This window comes from Schistocerca serialis, chromosome 10 (genome assembly GCF_023864345.2).
Source record: "Schistocerca serialis cubense isolate TAMUIC-IGC-003099 chromosome 10, iqSchSeri2.2, whole genome shotgun sequence".
In the NCBI taxonomy this organism is placed as follows: Eukaryota; Metazoa; Arthropoda; class Insecta; order Orthoptera; family Acrididae; genus Schistocerca; species Schistocerca serialis.
The window spans coordinates 177,933,772-177,955,770 of NC_064647.1; the positions used below are offsets into that span (position 1 = coordinate 177,933,772).

The following is a 21,999-nucleotide window of genomic DNA, read 5'->3' on the forward strand; positions in this document are numbered from 1 at the left end:
ACCCAGTCATCACGAGGCGGAGAATTTTGCAGCTGGGGTGAAGTGCTGAAGTTCATGGTGTTTGGTGTTGTTTTTGTACCTGGCATGAACTGCTGCAGTACACAGTGTTTGGCACTGTTTTTGCAGCTGGGGTGAAGTGCTGAAGTTCATGGTGTTTGGTGTTGTTTTTGTACCTGGCATGAACTGCTGCAGTACACAGTGTTTGGCACTGTTTTTGCAGCTGGGGTGAAGTGCTGCAGTTCATGGTGTTTGATATTGTTTTTGGAGCTGGGATTAAACGCTGCAGTACACAGTGTTTGGTGCTGTTTTTGTAGCTGGGGTGAATTGCTGCAGTCCATGATGTTTGGTGTTGTTTTTGCTCCTGGAATGAAGTGCTGCAGTACACAGTGTTTGGTGCTGTTTTCGCAGCTGGGGTGAAGTGCTCCAGTACATGGTGTTTGATATTGTTTTTGGAGCTGGGATTAAGTGCTGCAGTACACGGTGTTTGGTGTTGTTTTCGCAGCCACCGAGATGACGTGCTGCAACGGGCACGCGGGCGGCACGCAGCGCTGCTACCGCACCTGCTGCGGTGCCACTAAGCCAGCCGCCGCCTTCCCCCCCGCCTCCGCCGCCCCCGCCGCCGCCAACGTGGACGCAGAGTCCGCCACCAAACCGAGGCCCGCCGCCTACCGCTGGAGGCAGCACATCGCCGCCGTGCTCGGTAAGTCCGCCCACGAGCCTAGGACAATAAAGTATCTTCTGTGTTCTTTCCAATGCGTTTGATAGTGTAGATCATGTCACTCTTCGAAAACACTTACTGTTCATGGAACTGATGACTTGATACACAACTGCTTTCAATCACATTTAACAAACATAAGACGAAGCGTGGCGGAGACCAACTCGAAGGAGAGACAATCTTAGAGATTGGAAAGAAATCACGAAGGGAATCTCACAAGGTTTTATCTTGGATCCATACCTATTCCTCATATACACTCCTGGAAATTGAAATAAGAACACCGTGAATTCATTGTCCCAGGAAGGGGAAACTTTATTGACACATTCCTGGGGTCAGATACATCACATGATCACACTGACAGAACCACAGGCACATAGACACAGGCAACAGAGCATGCACAATGTCGGCACTAGTACAGTGTATATCCACCTTTCGCAGCAATGCAGGCTGCTATTGTCCCATGGAGACGATCGTAGAGATGCTGGATGTAGTCCTGTGGAACGGCTTGCCATGCCATTTCCACCTGGCGCCTCAGTTGGACCAGCGTTCGTGCTGGACGTGCAGACCGCGTGAGACGACGCTTCATCCAGTCCCAAACATGCTCAATGGGGGACAGATCCGGAGATCTTGCTGGCCAGGGTAGTTGACTTACACCTTCTAGAGCACGTTGGGTGGCACGGGATACATGCGGACGTGCATTGTCCTGTTGGAACAGCAAGTTCCCTTGCCGGTCTAGGAATGGTAGAACGATGGGTTCGATGACGGTTTGGATGTACCGTGCACTATTCAGTGTCCCCTCGACGATCACCAGTGGTGTACGGCCAGTGTAGGAGATCGCTCCCCACACCATGATGCCGGGTGTTGGCCCTGTGTGCCTCTGTCGTATGCAGTCCTGATTGTGGCGCTCACCTGCACGGCGCCAAACACGCATACGACCATCATTGGCACCAAGGCAGAAGCGACTCTCATCGCTGAAGACGACACGTCTCCATTCGTCCCTCCATTCACGCCTGTCGCGACACCACTGGAGGCGGGCTGCACGATGTTGGGGCGTGAGCGGAAGACGGCCTAACGGTGTGCGGGACCGTAGCCCAGCTTCATGGAGACGGTTGCGAATGGTCCTCGCCGATACCCCAGGAGCAACAGTGTCCCTAATTTGCTGGGAAGTGGCGGTGCGGTCGCCTACGGCACTGCGTAGGATCCTACGGTCTTGGCGTGCATCCGTGCGTCGCTGCGGTCCGGTCCCAGGTCGACGGGCACGTGCACCTTCCGCCGACCACTGGCGACAACATCGATGTACTGTGGAGACCTCACGCCCCACGTGTTGAGCAATTCGCGGTACGTCCACCCGGCCTCCCGCATGCCCACTATACGCCCTCGCTCAAAGTCCGTCAACTGCACATACGGTTCACGTCCACGCTGTTGCGGCATGCTACCAGTGTTAAAGACTGCGATGGAGCTCCGTATGCCACGGCAAACTTGCTGACACTGACGGCGGCGGTGCACAAATGCTGCGCAGCTAGCGCCATTCGACGGCCAACACCGCGGTTCCTGGTGTGTCCGCTGTGCCGTGCGTGTGATCATTGCTTGTACAGCCCTCTCGCAGTGCCCGGAGCAAGTATGGTGGGTCTGACACACCGGTGTCAATGTGTTCTTTTTTCTACTTCCAGGAGTGTATGTGGATGACGTTCCACTTAATGTTCATCAAGCAGAATTGATACTTTTTGAAAACAATACTAAAGTTACAATAAAGTGTTTATGTGCTCAGTATTGCATGGATATGTATTTTTTTAATTTCTGTTAGACAACCTTCTCCCAGTCCCTCTGCCCAGCGTCTCGTCCCTCTCTCTGTCCATCCCCTCTACCTTTACTAGGCCTATTTCATCCAACCCGTCTCTCTGTCGATCTCTTTTCTCCTGCACATCTGTGTCATGTCCTCCTTCCCTCTCTCTGTCTATCCATCTATTCCTACGTCTTCGCTCTCCGCGTTATCACGTCCACCCCAATATCAGGCTGGTGGTTCTTACCTTCATTGTGATACATTCGAGATAGTAGTATGTGTATCAAGTTTGACTGATAACGATTCAGGAGTTTAGGAGGAGCTTTTTACCCTTGGCTTTGGCCGTATGCGCACATTTCACATACACACATCAAAAAAAAAATAAAATTTGCGCCAACTCGGTTCCGAGAGTTCCGGAACATGTACAGAAAATTGGAACAGGGATCAACATAAACATCATTTCCGCCCTTTTTATTGCTCATGGAAACCACACACTACATGTTGTACCGCCATACAGCGAGACCTTCAGAGGTGGTGGTCCAGGTTGCTGTACACACCGCTACCTCTAGTACCCAGCAGCACTTCCTCTAGCATTCATGCATTTCATTATTCCTCGTGGCATACTATCCACAAGTTCATCAAGGCACTGTTGGTCCAGATCGTCCCATTCCTCAACGGTGATTCAGCGTAGATCCCTCAGAGTGGTTGGTGGGTCACGTCGTCCATAAACAGCCCTTTTCAATCTATCCCAGGTATGTTCGATAGGGCTCATGTCTGGAGGACATGCTGGCCACTCTAGTCGAGCGATGTCGTTATCCTGAAGTAAGTCATTCACAAGATGTGTACGATGGGGGCGCGAATTGTCGTCCATGAAGACGAATGCCTCGCGAATATGCTGGCGATATGGTTGCACTATCGGTCAGAGGATGGCATTCATGTATCGTAAAGCCGTTACGGCGCCTTCCATGACCACCAGCGGCGTACGTCAGCCCCACATAATGCCAGCAGGGAACCTCCACCTTGCTCAACTCGCTGGACAGTCTACGACGATTGTCTGGTTGAAGGCATATGCGACACTCATCAGTGAAGAGAACGTGATGCCAATCGTGAGCGGTCCATTCGGCATGTTGTTGGGCCCATCTGTACCATCTCTACTTCATGTCATTTTCAATTAAAGTTGATCTGATAATAACGTGACGTACAAATGTTACAAATGTGCTTGACAGTGACACGTAGTCAAAATAGCTTATCGCACAATTAAATAAAATTCGCATTACAGCCTACTACGGACCATGTTTACGTTTATTAACTTCATGAATGGCTGCAAATGGTCTCCGAGGAGCTGAACGTAAGCACTTTCTGTCAATGAGCGATTCAGTTGGACCAGAAGACCCTGTCTATTCCATGTAAACACAGCCCACATCACTATAGGGCCACCACCAGCTTCCACAGTGTTTTGTTGACTTTTCTCTATGGCTTCGTTGGGTCAGCGCCACACTCGAAGTCTTAACAACTGAAATCGGGACTCATCCGACCACCCCACGCTTTTCCAGTCGGGTAGGGTCCAACGGATATGGTCACGAGTCGAGGAGAGGCGCTGTAGGCGACGTCGTGCTGTTAACAAAGGCACTAGCTTCAGTCGTCTGCTGCCATAGCCCATTAACGACACATTTCGCCCCACTTCCCTAACGAATACGTTCGTCGTACGTCCCACATTGATTTCTGCACTTATTTCATGCAGTGTCGCTTGTCTGTTAGCGCTGACAACTCTACACAGACACAGCTGCTCTCGGTCGTTAAGTCAAGTACGTCGGCCACTGTGTTGTCCACAGTCAGGCAATGCCTGGAATATGGCATTCTCAGCACACTCCTGACACCTCGGAATATTGAATTCTCTAATGATGTTCTAAATGCAATGTCCCATGCGTCTAGCTCCAACTACCACTCCACGTTCAAAGTCTGTTAATTGACGTCTTGCGGCCATAATCTCGTTGGAAACCTCACATAAATCAGCTGAGTACAAATGACAGCTGTTCCAATGCACTGCCCTTTTGTCCCATCTGTATATGTGCATATCGCTGTCCCATGACTTTCGACCGAGCGAGGTGGTGCAGTTGTTAGCACACTGGACTCGCATTCTCTGGTATGACGGTTCAGACCCGTGTCCGGCCATCGTGATTTAGGTTTTCTTTCCCTAAATCGCTTAAGGCAAATGCTGGGATGGTTCCTTTGAAAGATCAGGGCTGACTTCCTTCCCCATCTTTCCCTAATCCGATGGGACTGATGTTGTTTGGCCCCCTCCCCCAAATCAACCAACCACGACTTACGCCATCTCAATGTCCACAGCTCGTGGTCTAGTGGCTAGGGTTGCTACATCTGGATCACAGGGTCCTGGATTTTCTCTGCCTGGGGAGTGGGTGTTTATGTTGTCCTCATCACTTCATCATCATCATCATCATTCGAGACAGTGGCTAGATTGCACAGCTCGACTGGTGCCAGTTGGCAGCTCGTGGTCTAGTGGCTAGCATTGCTGCTTCTTGATCGTGGGGTTCCGGGTTCAATTCCCAGCCGGGTTGGGGATTTTCTCTGCCCAGGGACTAGGTGTTTGTTTTGTTCTCATCATTTCATCGTCATCACCATCATCATCGTTCATGACTTCGGCTCGACTAGATCGCGTGAAAAATAGGACTGTGTGAAAATTAGGACTTCGTACGGGCGCTGATGACCATGCAGTTGAGCACCCCACAAACCAGACAACATCGTCATCTCAGTGTGTGACATTAAATATTTGTTTTGCTCGTTACAATATGGAACGTCAAGTTCAAGTAGATACTGCAGTTACACAGGCATCAGGAGTGCCAGTGAGCGGTCTTACATGAGGTGTGCTTTCGCAGCGACGACGAGCACGCTGTCGGTGGGCTATGTGGACGGCTGGTCGAGCAACGCGCTGCCCTACCTGCAGTCGGGCAACGCGACGGCGGCGGCCGCGGCCGTGGGGGACTCGCTGGCGGCGCCGGCGCCGCTGGACGCGTACGTGTCGCGCCCGCTGTCGGACGACGAGGCCTCCTGGCTGGGCTCCCTGGTGGCGCTGGGCGCCATGGCGGGCTCGCTGCCCGCCGGGCTTGTGGCCGACGCTCTGGGCCGCAAGCCGACGCTGCTGCTGCTCGTGCTGCCCTACCTCGCCTCCTGGGGCGCCGTGCTCGCCGCCGGCAGATCCGTAAGCACCACACACACTCACCGGCTACTCACTTTATTTGGCAATAAGGTACAGGTGCCGTCCAACAGGGAACTAGTTAGAAGTGGTGATTCACAACGATCGATCTTACTTTTTCTCGCGTATTCCTATGACGTACGAAAGAAGGAGAGTCAGTACGGAAGAGTATGGTAGCAAGCTATCAGGCACTATCCCACTGCAAATTAATTACATGTAGTGTTCCACAAGGATCCATCTTAGGGCCCTTCCTTTCCTCCTGTTCCAAAAGGATCCAACTCAGGGCCCTTCCTTCTTTCTGTTCCACAAGGATCCATCTTAGGGCCCTTTCTTTTCTCCTGATCCATAAGGATCCATCTTAGGGCCCTTTCTTTCCTCCTGTTCCACAAGGATCCATCTTAGGGCCCTTTCTTTTTTACTGTTCCACAAGGATCCATCTTAAGGCCTTTATTCTGTTCCACAAGGATCCATCTTAGGGCCCTTTCTCTTCTCCTGATCCATAAGGATCCATCTTAGGGCCCTTTCTTTCCTCCTGTTCCACAAGGATCCATTTTAGGGCCCTTTCTTTTTTACTGTTCCACAAAGATCCATCTTAGGGCCCTTTCTTTTCGTCTGTTCCACAAGGACCCATCATAGGGCCCTTCCTTTTTTTCTGCTCCACACGGATCCATCTCAGGGCTCTTACTTTTTCTCGTTTATGTGAATGGCGTTTCACCAGAAACATTAGCAAACGCCAAGTTTGTGTAACAGCAAATTTTCCATTAGTGTTGAGATCTTTCTGACAGGAAAGAAGAGGTGTCAATAGGAAAGAGTCCTATATTAAGCTATAGCCGTTATACTAATGCATACTAATTACATACTGTAACCGACAAGGTTTCACCTTATGGCTCTTTCCACAGGATAAGGTTGCATGGAGAGCTACATCCACTCTTTGAAGACCACAACACAACGTGAAAAAAACGCAAATTAGTTACAAACTACGGTTCGCACACACTTTATTTAACATATAAACGCCACTACAGATGTGTATTTTCAACTTTTCTCTCCAGAATGAGTAGTCGATTAAATTTCGGTCATGCAGCCGCGCAAATAAAATTTCTTCCACTAATATTTCAGCCGCGTACCGTCAAATGGCTCTGAGCACTATGGGACTTAACATCTGGGGTCATCAGTCCCCTAGAACTTAGAACTACTTAAACCTAACTAACCTAAGGACATCACACACATCCATGCCCGAGGCAGGATTCGAACCTGCGACCGTAGTGGTCCCGCGGTTCCAGACTGAAGCACCTAGAACCGCTGGGCCACACCGGGCAGCCGCGTACCGTCCGGCCATCCTCAGTCTAGCGACTTACTCTGATGATGGCCGGACGACACGCGGCCGAAATATCAGTGGAAGAAATTTTATTTGAGCAGCTGCATGCCCAAAATTTAATGGACTAGTTACTACAGATATTCGGATTTAGGTTGTGACATATTCGATATGCCTGCCAACATTAGCGTTGATGTGGCGCAGACGAATAACGAAATTCTGCATGAGCCGGTGAAGTGTCGGAACATCGATGCTGTCGATGGTCTACTGAATGGCTGTTTTCAGCTCAGCAATGGGTTTGGAATTATTGCTGTACACAATATCATTCATACACCCCACAAAAGGAGTCGCATGTGTTCACATCCGGAGAATATGACGGCCAATCGAGGTCCATGCCAGTATGCTCTGGGTACCCCAGAGCCAGAATGCGGTCCCCAAAGTGCTCCTCCGGGACATCACTCTCCTGCTTCGATAGAGTCTAGCTCCGTCTTGCATGAAGCGCATCTTGTCGACACCAGGGTCGCTTTTGATAAAGGGGATGGAATAATCTTCAAAAACCTTAACGTATCGTTCGGTAGTCATCGTGCCAACAAGGAATATCGCACCGGTTATTCCGTGACCGCACATTGCACTTCACACAGTCACCTGTCGACGGTGAAGAGACTCCTCCATCGCGAAATGCTGATTCTCCGTCCCCAGAATGCGCCAGTTCTGCTTATTGACGAACCCATCCAAATGAAATTCGGCTTCCTCGCTAAACCAAACCATACAGCTCGTATTAATTCCCATAATGCCCAGCGACCAACCGTGCAATTTGAACGTCCTAACACAAACCGTAGAGAAGTTATGACGATTTTATTTCATATAGTTCAATAATTGTCACCCTGTAATTTGTATTCGACATATCAGTAACGTTTCGTCAGTAACATTTCCAGGAGCCAATTTTACGTAACAGGAAATCCTGCCAAATGCTTCAGATCGTATCTCTCTGACAAGAAACAAACGGTGTCAATAGGAAAGAGTATGGTATTAAGCTGTCAGGCACCGTCCAAATGGGACCTACCACTCACGAACAATGGCCGTCCGCTCAGGTCAAAGAATGGACAGGGATTGGAGCAAAGCCAAAAACGACATTTTCGATATTAGATGGAAAGACTGTACGCTTGAAGAAAGCGTCTGTCATACAAGCTGTGTCTCTGGCTTGCTTATCTCGAATCTGTCGCTTACCACAATCATCAAAATTGGCAGCTAGTAACAAATGGAATTAAACTCCTACGATCAGGTTTAATGCTTGCAGTTCACAGCAGAGCGCTCAGAACGCTCACTGGCTGTCGGAAAAAAGTGTGACATCAGGTGCATAGAAACACCCTGAAGTCGACTACTGTTGTACGTGACTCCAAGTATACTTAACAGGTGGTGATACACGGGGTTTCATGTTATACCCTTCTGTACGCATGTACCTCGCCTATGCGGTCGTCATTAATCCGAATTTTCAGTTTATCTGGATTTTCTTTTCCTTTTCATTAACAAGAATACAGTTCGTATGGTACGGTGTACACCCCCGGAAAAAATCGCAGCACCAAAAATAATTAATCTACAGTAATGATATTTCAGGAATACGTTGGTCTATGTAACATATTTAACAAATTAAACTTGTAAGATCACAGATTAATTTAAACACGAAATAAGCACTCTGTCTTCAGGCCACAAGTGGCCCATCGGGACCATCCGACCGCCGTGTCATTCTCAGTTGAGGATGCGGATAGGAGAGGCGTGTGGCCAGCACACCGCTCTCCCGGTCGTTATGATGGTTTTCTTTGACCGGAGCCGCTACTATTCGGTCGAGTAGCTCCTCAGTTGGCATCACGAGGCTGAGTGCACCCCGAAAAATTGTAACAGCGCATGGAGGCCAGGATGGTCACCCATCCAAGTGCCGACCACACCCGACAGCGCTTAACTTCGGTGATCTCACGGGAACCGATGTATCCACTGCGGCAAGGCCGTTGCCTAAACACGAAATAAGCCATTGCAAAATTAATAACCAGTGTACTCACCAGAACGTTGAATGCAAGCATCCAAGCGAGCTAGCATTAGTACAGGTGCCGGATGTCAGTTTGTGGGATGAAATTCCATGCCTGTTGCACTTGGTCAATACAGGTACGTACAATAACATATACTTGAGAACTCTTCTCTCCACCCCCACCCTCCCCAGTAATTGCCTAAAATATGACGAGAAGCAGATGGAAGAGGCTGATACGGTTAAATTGTTGGGATGACCACCGGGAGGAATATACCAATATTTTAACTGCAGAAGTGGCTAAACAAATCTTTCTTTTTCAGTGCATCTATTGTCAGACATGCATGATGTAATTTGTACACTTTTTCTTTTGGTCATCAGCCTACTGACTGGTTTGATGCGGCCCGCCACGAATTCCTTTCCTGTGCTAACCTCTTCATCTCAGAGTAGCACTTGCAACCTACATCCTCAATTATTTGCTTGACGTATTCCAATCTCTGTCTTCCTCTACAGTTTATGCCCTCTACAGCTCCCTCTAGTACCATGGAAGTCATTCCCTCATGTCTTAGCCGATGTCCTATGTTCTTGTCCCTTCTTCTTATCAGTGTTTTCCACATATTCCTTTCCTCTCCGATTCTGCGTAGAACCTCCTCATTCCTTACCTTATCAGTCCACCTAATTTTCAACATTCGTCTTTAGCACCACAGCTCAAATGCTTCGATTCTCTTCTGTTCCGGTTTTCCCACCGTCCATGTTTCACTACCATACAATGCTGTACTCCAGACGAACATCCTCAGGAATTTCTTCCTCAAATTAAGGCCGGTATTTGATATTAGTAGACTTCTCTTGGCCAGAAATGCCTTTTTTGCCATAGCGAGTCTGCTTTTGATGTCCTCCTTGCTCCGTCCGTCATTGGTTATTTTACTGCCTAGGTAGCAGAATTCCTTAACTTCATTGACTTCGTGACCATCAATCCTGATGTTAAGTTTCTCGCTGTTCTCATTTCTACTACTTCTCATTACCTTCGTCTTTCTCCGATTTACTCTCAAACCATACTGTGTACTCATTAGACTGTTCATTCCGTTCAGCAGATCATTTAATTCTTCTTCACTTTCACTCAGGATAGCAATGTCATCAGCGAATCGTATCATTGATATCCTTTCACCTTGAATTTTAATTCCACCCCTGAACCTTTCTTTTATTTCCATCATTGATTCCTCGATGTACAGATTGAAGAGTAGGGGCGAAAGGCTACAGCCTTGTCTTACACCCTTCTTAATACGAGCACTTCGTTCTTGATCTTCCACTCTTATTATTCCCTCTTGGTTGTTGTACATATTGTATATGACCCGTCTCTCCCTCTAGCTTACTCCTACTTTTTTCAGAATCTCGAACAGCTTGCACCATTTTATATTGTCGAACGCTTTTTGCAGGTCGACAAATCCTATGAAAGTGTCTTGATTTTTCTTTAGCCTTGCTTCCATTATTAGCTGTAACGTCAGAATTGCCTCTCTCGTCCCTTTACTTTTCCTAAAGCCAAACTGATCATCACCTAGCGCGTTCTCATTTTTCTTTTCCATTCTTCTGTATATTATTCTTGTAAGCAGCTTCGATGCATGAGCTGTTAAGCTGATTGTGCGATAATTCTCGCACTTGTCTGCTCTTTCCGTCTTCGCAATTGTGTGGATGATGCTTTTCCGAAAGTCAGATGGTATATCGCCAGACCCATATATTCTACACACCAACGTGAGTAGTCGTTTTGTTACCACTTCCCCCAATGATTTTAGAAATTCTGATGGAATGTTATCTATCCCTTCTGCCTTATTTGACCGTAAGTCCTCCAAAGCTCTTTTAAATTCCGATTCTAATATTGGATCCCCTATCTCTTCTAAATCGACTCCTGTTTCTTCTTCTATCACATCAGACAAATCTTCACCCTCATAGAGGCTTTCAATGTATTCTTTCCACCTATTTGCTCTCTCCTCTGCATTTAACAGTGGAATTCCCGTTGCGCTCTTAATGTTACCACCGTTGCTTTTAATGTCACCAAAGGTTGTTTTGACTTTCCTGTATGCTGAGTCTGTCCTTCCGACAATCATATCTTTTTCGATGTCTTCACATTTTTCCTGCAGCCATTTCGTCTTAGCTTCCCTGCACTTCCTATTTATTTCATTCCTCAGCGACTTGTATTTCTGTATTCCTGATTTTCCCGGAACATGTTTGTACTTCCTCCTTTCATCAATCAACTGAAGTATTTCTTCTGTTACCCATGGTTTCTTCGCAGCTACCTTCTTTGTACCTGTGTTTTCCTTCCCAACTTCTGTGATGGCCCTTTTTAGAGATGTCCATTCCTCTTCAACTGTACTGCCTACTGCGCTATTCCTTATTGCTGTATCTATAGCGTTAGAGAACTTTAAACGTATCTCGTCATTCCTTAGTACACTAAGGTAACAAAAGTCACGGTGTACCTCCTAATATCGTGTCGGACTTCCTTTTCCCGGCAAAATGCAACAACTGGACGTTGCATGGACTCAACAAGTCGTTGGGAGTCCCCTGTAGAAATACTGAGCCATTCCTACTCAATAGCCGTTCATAATTGCGAGAGTGTTGCCAGTGCAGGATTTTGCACACGAACTGACCTCTAGATTACTGCCCATAAGTAATCGATGGGATTCATGTCGGGCCGTTTGGGTGGCCAAAATCTTTGCTCGAACTGTCTAAAATGTTTGTCAAACCAATGACGAACAGTTGTTACCTGGAAACACTGCGCATTGTTGCAGCCGAACGTAACCATTTCTACGATAACGTTGGAAGCTGAAGAAGTGATTTAAAGTTTGTGCTGCGGCCCGGACTCGAACCCGGGGCTTCTTGCTTACTAGGCAGACAGAAGGGAAAATGTGAATTAGAGTTTGTGTTGGGGATAGAGGGGTATGTTTGACTTGAGTAGCTATGTTGACCATACTGCTGTGGTGGTGTAATGGTCAGCATATATGCCTCCTAAGCGAGAATACCCGGGTTCGAGTACCGGCCGCAACACAAATTTTAGTTCACTTCTTTACTTCTTCAGCTTCCAATGTTACCGTAGGTAAATTAGAGACTTAAATGTCTCAGGGAAAATTTAATTGAACAATAACCATTTCAAGTCAGTGATCGGTTCATATGGACCAAAGCACAGCAGACTCCATTATGGAGGCTCCACCAGCTTGCACAATGCCTTGTTGACAACATGAGAACATGGCTTCATGGTCCCACGCCCGGGTTCCCGGGTTCGATTCCCGGCGGGGTCAGGGATTTTCTCTGCCTCGTGATGGCTGGGTGTTGTGTGCTGTCCTTAGGTTAGTTAGGTTTAAGTAGTTCTAAGTTCTAGAGGACTGATGACCATAGATGTTAAGTCCCATAGTGCTCAGAGCCATTTGAACCATTTGGCTTCATGGGGTCTGAGCCACACCTGAACCCTACAATCAGCTCTTACCAACTGAAATGTGACTCATCTGACCAAGCCACGGTTTTCCAGTCGTCTAGGGTCCAGTTCATATGACCACAACTCCAAGAGAGGCGCTGCATGCAATGTCGTGCTGTTAGCAAAGGCACTCGTTTTGGTCGTCTGCTCCCATAGCCCACTGTCGCCACATTTCGCCGCACTTTCCTAAAGGGCACGTTCGTTGTTCATCCCACATTGATGTTCGCGGGTTTTAAATACAGTATTGCTTGTCTGTTAGCACTGAAACTCTGTGAGGGGCAATATCTGAAATTTTGTTTTCTCGACACGCTCTTGACACTATGGATCGCAGAATACAGAATACCCTAACGTTTTCCGAAATGGAATATGCTATGCGTGTAGCTCCAAACTGCCATTCCGCGTTCGAAGTTTGTTAATTCCGGTCGTGCGGTCATAATCATTTTGGAAACGTTTTCACATGAATTCCTTGAGTACAAATGACATCACTGGCAATGCACTGCCATTTTATAGTTCGTGTACGCGATACTACCGCCATCTGTATATGTACACGTCGCTATCCCACGACTTTTGTCAACTCAGTGTATATTGTGTTGTATCAGATAAAGTGGAATTATTACACGTATCTACATTTCACAGCGTTACATAGTGCTTGTGTTTCAACAAACCCAGCAGTCTAAAAGGGTTATTACAAGGCGATCCTCCGCGAACGATACCGGTCTAGCGCAACAGCCATCTAGCGGTAGAACGGGTGGAACTACGAAAATAAGCAGACACATTATCCTGGCACTAGAATAACTGACGTCAATCCGCTCAAGCGCACAACGCACCGATAATTCATGTATGCGCGGAATGGGGTACCGCAGTGCTTTCGGCTTGTTATATGCTTATTGTTAAGTGGCTGGTGGCTAATTTCAGAGTTTGTTTTAGGGTTTCTGCATTTTTTTCAGTAAGTAGGTTTTCATAAATGGAATAGTTTTTTTCTTTGCCAGTAGGCTTTCTTTTACACTATGTGTTTCTGAAAGCACTCTTTCTACTGATTGCTTCGTATTCTAAAAATGGTGTGAAGTAAAGAGGCGTTAAGCGTCTTAATTCAAGCATACAGCGGGGAAAGGTGTATGTATGACCCGCAAGACCCTCTGTATCACAAAAAGTACGTCGGCAATCGTTTATTTCTGAGTAACATGCACATTACGTTACACGGTCATTTTCGATTTGTATCGTAATGCCTTAGATCACGAAAGTTGATGTTTGGTTTGATTCCAACTTTTGCTTTATTTCAACATGCCGGGAAAAAGAAACTGGCAGTGATAGGCGAGAAAGCCCGTGCAGTTATGCCCAATGCGACAGACGATGACTGCAAAACTCTGAGTACCTAAATGTTTAGTTTGACGTTGATACTACATCAGAATATTTTATGATCTGAAGATGGCAGTAGCCGAAACCAGTCATAGTGAAAAGTACACTACTGGCCATTAAAATTGCTACACCACGAAGGTGACGTCCTACAGTCGTGAAATTTAACCAACAGGAAGAAGATGCTGTCGTATGCAAATGATTTGCTTTTCAGAGCATTCACACAAGGTTGGTGCCGGTGGCGACACCTATAACGTGCTGACATGAGGAATGTTTCCAACCGATTTCTCATACACAAACACCAGTTCACCGGCGTTGCCTGGAGAAACGTTGTTGTCATGCCTCGTGTAAGGAGGAGAAATGCGTACCATCACGTTTCCGACATTGATAAAGGTCGGATTGTAGCCTATCGCGATTCCGGTTTATCGCATCGCGACATTGCTGCTCGCGTTAGTCGAGATCCAATGACTCTTAGCAGAATATGGAATCGGTGGGTTCAGGAGGGTAATACGGAACGCCGTGCTGGATCCCAACGGTCTCGTATCACTAGCAGTCGAGATGACAGGCATCTTATGCGCACGAGTGTAACGGATCGTGCAGACACGTCTCGATCCCTGAGTCAACAGATGGGGACGTTTGCAAGACAACAACCATCTGCACGACCAGTTCGACGACGTTTGCAGCAGCATGGACTATCAGCTCGGAGACCATGGTTGCGGTTAACCTTGACGCTGCATCACAAACAGGAGCGCCTGCGATGGTGTACACAACGACGAACCTGCGTGCACGAATGGCAAAACGTCATTTTTTCGGATGAATCCAGGTTCTGTTTACAGCATCATGATGGTCGCATCCGTGTTTGACGACATAGCGGTGAACGCACATTGGAAGCGTGTATTCGTCATCGTCGTACTGCCATATCACCCGGCTTGATGGTATGGGGTGCTATTGGTTACACGTCTCGGTCACCGCTTGTTCGCATTGTCGCACTTTGAACAGTGGACGTCAAATTTCAGATGTGTTACGACTCGTGGCTCTACCCTTCATTCGATCCCTGTGAAACCCTACATTTCAGCAGGATAATGCACGACCGCATGTTGCAGCTCCTGTACGTCCCTTTCTGGATACAGAAAATGTTCGACTGCTGCCATGGCCAGCACATTCTCTAGATCTCTCACCAACTGAAAACGTCTGGTCAATGGTGGCCGAGCAACTGGCTCGTCACAATACGCCAGTCACTACTCTTGATGAACTGTGGTATCGTGTTGAAGCTGCATGGGCAGCTGTACATGTACATGCCATCGAAGCTATGTTTGACTCAATGCCCAGGCGTATCAAGGCCGTTATTACGGCCAGAGGTGGTTGTTCTGGGTACTGATTTCTCAGGGTCTATGCACCCAAATTGCGTGAAAATGTAATCATATGTCAGATCTAGTATAATATATTTGTCCAATGAATACCCATTTATCATCTGCATTTCTTCTTGGTGTAGCAATTTTAATGGCCAGTAGTGTAAAAATTTATGTGATCAACACGGACCTGTAAAGTAAAGTGCCAAAAATATGATCACGGACTCATTTCCAGACTTCACATCTTCAATTGATAAAAAAACACTGAGTGGCACACACACACACACACACACACACACACACACACACACAAACAAACAAACTGGGAAAAATAACACAAGTGTATCTTTAGGTACAGGTTCTTTGAAGTGCATCAAATTGCCAAATTGCAGTGCATACATCCACAGCAACTTTTGAAATGGTGTGCTGTGCTGTTCTCAGGCTCAAACCCAGGAAAATTCCCCAGTTGCCAGAAAACGTAATGTTACAACAAGTCTGCAACATAACAGGACGTGTACCGGCATTTGATCAGTGGCTAGACTGGTATGATAACAAAACGTATAAACACATGATTTAATTCTTACTTTCGAGAAGGCGACGTAGTCTCTCTCATGACTGAGCCACACTTAATAATTCCATCTTCTATTAATGACAGCAGCGACTCCAAACAGGCAATGTCCATCCTCACGAAGCTCCGAAATTCTTGCGGATCTTCGGGCCTGAGTTCTTTCATAAGCAGTTAATATATCCTCCTGCCTTCGTCCCTTCTTTTCAAGTGGGGTCGAACTCAGCAACGTCTGCCTTTTCGTTTTTGTCGTCATTCTGCCCTAATTCGAAGGTGTACTGTCACTGTCAGTGCAATAGCTCCAAAAACAAGTGCGTCCTTCATATGCAAAATGCTGTATGAATGTAAATTTATATACACATTTACCTGTGTAACCAAGTGTCGTAATATAAAACTAATGGCTGAGTTTGTAATTGAGAACGGTAGTAACCTACATGAGAGAATAATAGTTAGGTAATAAATAATAATGAAAAACACAGAAATAATTTGTACGAATGACGTTCGAATATATCACACGTTAGGACGAACGACTTTACCAGAGATCAGACCTATTTCCGTTTAGAGCATTATTAGCGTTTACTGCGCACGTGCGCCAGGTAATCCCGCGCCTATGTCGTAATACACTACTGACCATTAAAATTGCTACACCAAGAATAAATGCAGATGATAAACGGGTATTCATTGGATAAATATATTTTACTACAACTGACATATGATTACATTTTCACGCAATTTGGGTGCATAGATCCTGAGAAATCAGTACCCAGAACAACCACCTCTGGCCGTAGTAACGGCCTTTATACGCCTGGGCATTGAGTCAAACAGAGCTTGGATGGCGTGTACACGTACAGCTGCCCATACAGTTTCAACACGATACCACAGTTCATCAAGAGTAGTGACTGGCGTATTGTGACGAGCCAGTTGCTCGGCCACCATAGACCAGACGTTTCCTGTTGGTGAGAGATCGGGAGAATGTGCTGGCCAGGGCAGCAGTCGAATATTTTGTGTATCCAGGAAGGCCCGTACAGGACCTGCAACATGCGGTCATGCATTATCCTGCTGAAATTTAGGGTTTCGCATGGATCAAATGAAGGGTAGAGCCACAGGTCGTAACACATCTGAAATCTAACGTCCACTGTTAATAGTTGCATGGGGGCTTAATTATTATTAAATTTGAAAATCATTTTTATTTTTCGTGGCTGTATGTCCGATTACGCTGTGTCTCGCAAACGGTTGGCCCTGACTAGTTTTAGTACGCAATCTGACTGTATAGAACAACAACAAAGAATGATAGAAAATTTCCGTTATCACAGTTAATTAATTAATTAAGTCCCCAGCAACTATAAAACCTACGAAGCCAACAAAGCACAAGTGTAGCTGTTCTGTGTGTGGAAGTGTGACTCAATGTACACATCTGGCACGGTTCTTCTTCAACAAGACAAGAAATTTCAAATACCATTTATACTGACGTCATAGAAAAAAATTAGAAATACTATAATTGCGCGAGAAACCCAGAATTACACTGTAATACAAGAACACACGCCAGATGCTTTGTTGACTGAACCTGTGATGACGCATTATTCAGGACACTGAAATAATGAGAGAGAAAAGAAAATTTTTTGTTTTTTTACCTTCGTTTATATTGATGAAAAGCACTCTAAACATTACAATCTCTCCACACCGACTCGCCACTACGACATCTCAGCAAGCACTTCGACTACCACGAGTTCTCAACAAGCACTTTTCACTAGCACATCTAAACAAGCACAGACTAGTACGAGTTCTCCCCAAGCACTGCTTGTGGAGGCGGCTGAATAATACTCTTTGGCGCAATCTCTGGCGCTGTGGCTCAGTGTAGCCACCTTTCATAGTGCCGTCAATGCGAACAAGAGATGATCGAGTCGTGTAACCAATGGCACCTCATTCCATCACGCCGGATGATATGGCAGTATGGCGATGACGAATGCACGCTTCCAATGTGCGTTCACCGCGATGTCGCCGAACACGGATGCGATCATCATGATGCTGTAAACGGAACCTGGATTCATCCGAAAAATGACGATTTGCTATTCGTGCAGCCAGGTCCGTCGCTGAGTACACCATCGCAGGCGCTCCTGTCTGTGATGCAGCGTCGAGGGTAACAGCAGCCACGGTCTCCGAGCTGATAGCCCATGCTGCTGCAAACGTCCCCGAACTATTCGTGCAGATTGTTGTTGTGTTGCAAACGTCCCCATCTGTTGACTCAGGGATCGATACGTGACTGCACGATCCGTTACAGCCATGCGGATAAGATGCCTGTCATCTCGACTGCTAGTGATGCGAGGCCGTTGGGATCCAGCACGTCGTTCCGTATTACCCTCCTGAACCCACCGATTCCATATTCTGCTAACAGTCATTGGATCTCGACCAACGCGAGCAGCAATGTCGCGACACGATAAACCGTAATCGCGATAGGCTACAATACGACCTTTATCAATGTCGGAAACGTAATGGTACGCATTTCTCCTCCTTACACGAGGCATCACAACAACGCATCACAAGGTAACGCCGGTCAACTGTTGTTTGTGTATGAGAAATCGGTTGGAAACTTTCCTCGTATCAGCACGTTGTAGGTGTCGCCACCGGCGCCAACCTGGTGTGAATGCTCTGAAAAGCTAATCATTTGCATATGAGAGCATCTTCTTCCTGTCGGTAAATTTCGCATCTGTAGTACGTCAACTTCGTGGTGTAGCAATTTTAATGGCCAGTATTGTAGGTCGACGTGAACAAGTCTGTAGTTACAGATGTGCACGCTTGGGGCGCTGATGTGCAGGTGTAGGGTTCAGGTGCTTCGTGTAATACGGGCTTAAGGCCCACACCGCAGGTGAGCCCAGTTTTTTTCTGCTGGGCCGGAACTCCCCTACGACAGGAGGCATTGTGTTGTTGTTGGAGCCACCCACACAGGCGGTGTGCGTCACGCAGGTGGCGCTGCTGTACACGGGCCGCCTGCTCGCCGGCTTCGCCATGGGCGCCGCCTGCGTCGTGTCGCCGCTCTACAACGAGGAGATCTCCGAGGTGGCGATCCGCGGCGCGCTCGGCGTCTACCAGAACCTCATGGTCACCGCCGGCGTCCTGCTGGCCTACGTCTCGGGCGCCCTGCTGCCCTACAACGGCACCATATTCATGGGGTGAGTCTCACAGCGAGCGGTCCGCACGCTCATTTCTTTTGTTTTTGTCTTCCCTGGGTTTTGGTGTCGTGAACACATTGTCTTATTTAACTCTAACAGGGGGAGGCCACGCCGTTTAGAACTCGGGTCTACTGCAAACTTCGCACACTCGTAGTACTCCATGAGGAGAACAAAATGTGTAAGCAGTAGCGCGTACTTCTCAAGCGTTATTGAGAAAGTCGCAAGTTAATTTCGGTCGTCAGATATATGCATGTGTGTGGCCACTTTTACCAAGAAGCGGCGGCAGCCGAGTGGTTAGCGTTCAAGTCCATTTCTTATCAGCGCATTATGCATTTGCGAAACAACTCTACACTTACACTTACTTTCACTTGTGAATATGTGTGCGAGCTCCTCTTATTTCCCTCAATTGTCCATTTAGTCTCGCAATTGAGTTTCGATGATTAGCACACTGATTTCATTCTTGCGTCTTACATGTTGTTCTACCAAAAATAAGTCTGATATATAGTTAGCGGCAGGTGGTGAAATAGAATGCAGCCAACATTACATAACTGCCGTGCGGTTTATATATATATATATATATATATATATATATATATATATATATATATATATATATATTAGGGGAAAAAAGGAGAGCCAGAGATAGAGTAACTGAGTAATAGGATGCGGTTCCATTCCACTTGGAGAGTATTAAAAAAAAGAAAAAGAAAAAAAAAATACACCGGTTCTCGTCCGATCACCGTAGTTAAGCAACATCGGGCCCAGTTAGTACTTGGATGGGTGACCGCCTGGGAACACCAGGTGCTGTTGGCTCTCATTTTCTCCTTTTTACGTCGCTACCCCTGCCAGCCCTCTTTTCATACTACTATTACTACTACTACTACTAGTACTACTATTAAAAAAAAAAGCCCCGTAATCTCTGGATCGATGGATCAGTCCCGCTCGTCAGTTTTTTTTAGTTTCTAACACAGTAACTTTCTTTACTATTTAAATTACAATTGATATAACGGGAAAAATTCGTTTAATCGGATGAACTTTCATTAAATTTACAATTTCATTTGGCAGTCTAAAATTTTTACTATCACAAACAATACAATATTCACAACTGTCGCTGGCCAGGGTGGCCGAGCGCTTCTAGGCACTACAGTCTGAAACCGCGCGACCGCTACGGTCGCAGGTTCGAATCCTGCCTCCGGCATGGATGTGTCTGAATACTTAGGTTAGTTAGGTTTAAGTAGTTCTCAGTTCTAGGGGACTGATGACCTCAGAAGTTAAGTCCCATAGTGCTTAGAGCCATTTGAACCATAACTGTCGACTAGCAAACGACCAAAGGCATAAAGTGATACTGAAAATGGGGGCTTGTCCTTGTCTTCAAAATTGTTCGTATTTAATCAAAAGACAACGAGAAATTGCTTCTCGTGAAGACGCAATTAAAATACAGTTGATACTGCATGACCATTATTTAAGGAAATGCTGCGTTATGCATGGTTTGCTTCCAAATCATCGTCTGAAAGAGAGATTTTTGTAAATGTTAACGTCGTTTGTTTTTCCATGGAAAACCTGAAAAGACATTGCGTATGCGGAAACATAGCATTTATTCAGCTGGTGCCGTTTATGTTTTCCATCTTTTTACGAAATACACCAGCCTGCAATTTGTACTCGCCATGTCGAAAGCGACGAATAATTGTCCATCTTCCGAAAGCAGTCTGTGCCAGTTAGAACTTGGCGGTAACAAGTGCCGAGTGGTTCTAGGCTCTACAGTCTGGAACCGCGCGACCGCTACGGTCGCAAGTTCGAATCCTGCCTCGGGCATGGATGTGTGTGATGTCCTTAGGTTAGTTAGGTTTAAGTAGTTCTAAGTTCTAGGGGAATGATGACCTCAGAAGTTAAGTCCCATGGTGCTCAGAGCCATTTAAACCGTTTTTTTGAGGTAACAAGTCGTTTAGGACTCCTTCCAGGTATAAGGGATTTCTCAAATCACAGACAAGCATACATTTTCAGTATCACTTTATGCGTTTGGTCGTTTACTAGTCGATACTTATGAATATTATATTATTTGTGATAATAAAAATTTTGTAGACTGCCAAAGATAATTGTAAATTTAATAAAAGTTCATCCGATTACACGTATTTTTCCCATTATATCAATTGTAATACAAATAGTAAAGAAAATTACTGTGTTAGAAATTTAAAAAACTGACGAGCGGGACTCGATCCATCGATCCAGTGATTACGGGGCTTGAACGCTAACCACTTTTTTTTTCGTTGTTGATCGTTCTGTTTGGTCGTTGCGGACGTCACCTGACATCCGTGCAAGTTCGTTTGTTGATCCTTCCACTCATTTTTTATTATTGCAGAGCCCAAGCAGCTCTCTGACTGAACACGCTGAGCTACCGTGCTGCTTCGTGGTAAAAGTGGCCACGCACACGTATATATCTGACGACCGAAATTATCTTGCGATTTTCTCAATAACGCTTGAGAAGTACGCACTGCTGCTTACACATTTTGTTGTCATCATGGAGTACTAAGTGTGTGCGAAGTTTGCAGTAAATCCGAGTTCCAAACTTCATGGCCTCCCCTTGTAAGGAAAGAAATGGCCATTCTAAGCACGAGGGCTATTCGGAAAGAAAGGAACGATCGGTCGCGAAACGGAAACCACAGTGAAAATCCGATGAAGTTTTGCACAGGTGTATTGGACAGTGTCTCTAGTGAATCCGTCGATCGCGTTACGTCGTTCTTTTTAGTTCTGGGCACACAGGGAGCACATGAAGATACCTAGAGCAGTAGTGTCTCCCGCCGAGTACGAGGGCCTGGTGAGAAATTTCGCCTGAAGCTATGCAGCCAACATTACATAACTGTCGTGCGGTATCTTCGCCAAGGCAATTCTCAGCCGCATTCTGCAGGGGCAATGGAGATGCTCCTGCATCGTTTTCAATTGGAAATGTTTGGTTACCCACAATACAGTCCGTAATTGTCTCCCTCTGAGTTTCATCTCTGCTCACATCAACCGCTGGCTATGAAGACGACATTTTTGGCACAGACAACGAGCTGCAGGCCAGCGTTGAGAATTG

At 46.5% G+C, this 21,999-nt stretch overlaps 1 protein-coding gene across 1 annotated transcript in view; it reads left to right on the forward strand.

Annotated features, from left to right (window-relative positions):
- The first annotated feature begins 510 nt into the window (after nucleotides 1-510).
- Nucleotides 511-21,999, forward strand: part of LOC126424645 (facilitated trehalose transporter Tret1-2 homolog) — a 74,485-nt gene continuing 52,996 nt past the window's right edge. Inside the window, exons 1-4 of the mRNA XM_050087377.1 lie at nucleotides 511-700; nucleotides 5,390-5,456; nucleotides 5,499-5,712; nucleotides 18,694-18,929. Coding sequence (XP_049943334.1) covers nucleotides 511-700; nucleotides 5,390-5,456; nucleotides 5,499-5,712; nucleotides 18,694-18,929 — 707 coding nt within the window. The remainder of the gene's footprint in view (nucleotides 701-5,389; nucleotides 5,457-5,498; nucleotides 5,713-18,693; nucleotides 18,930-21,999) is intronic.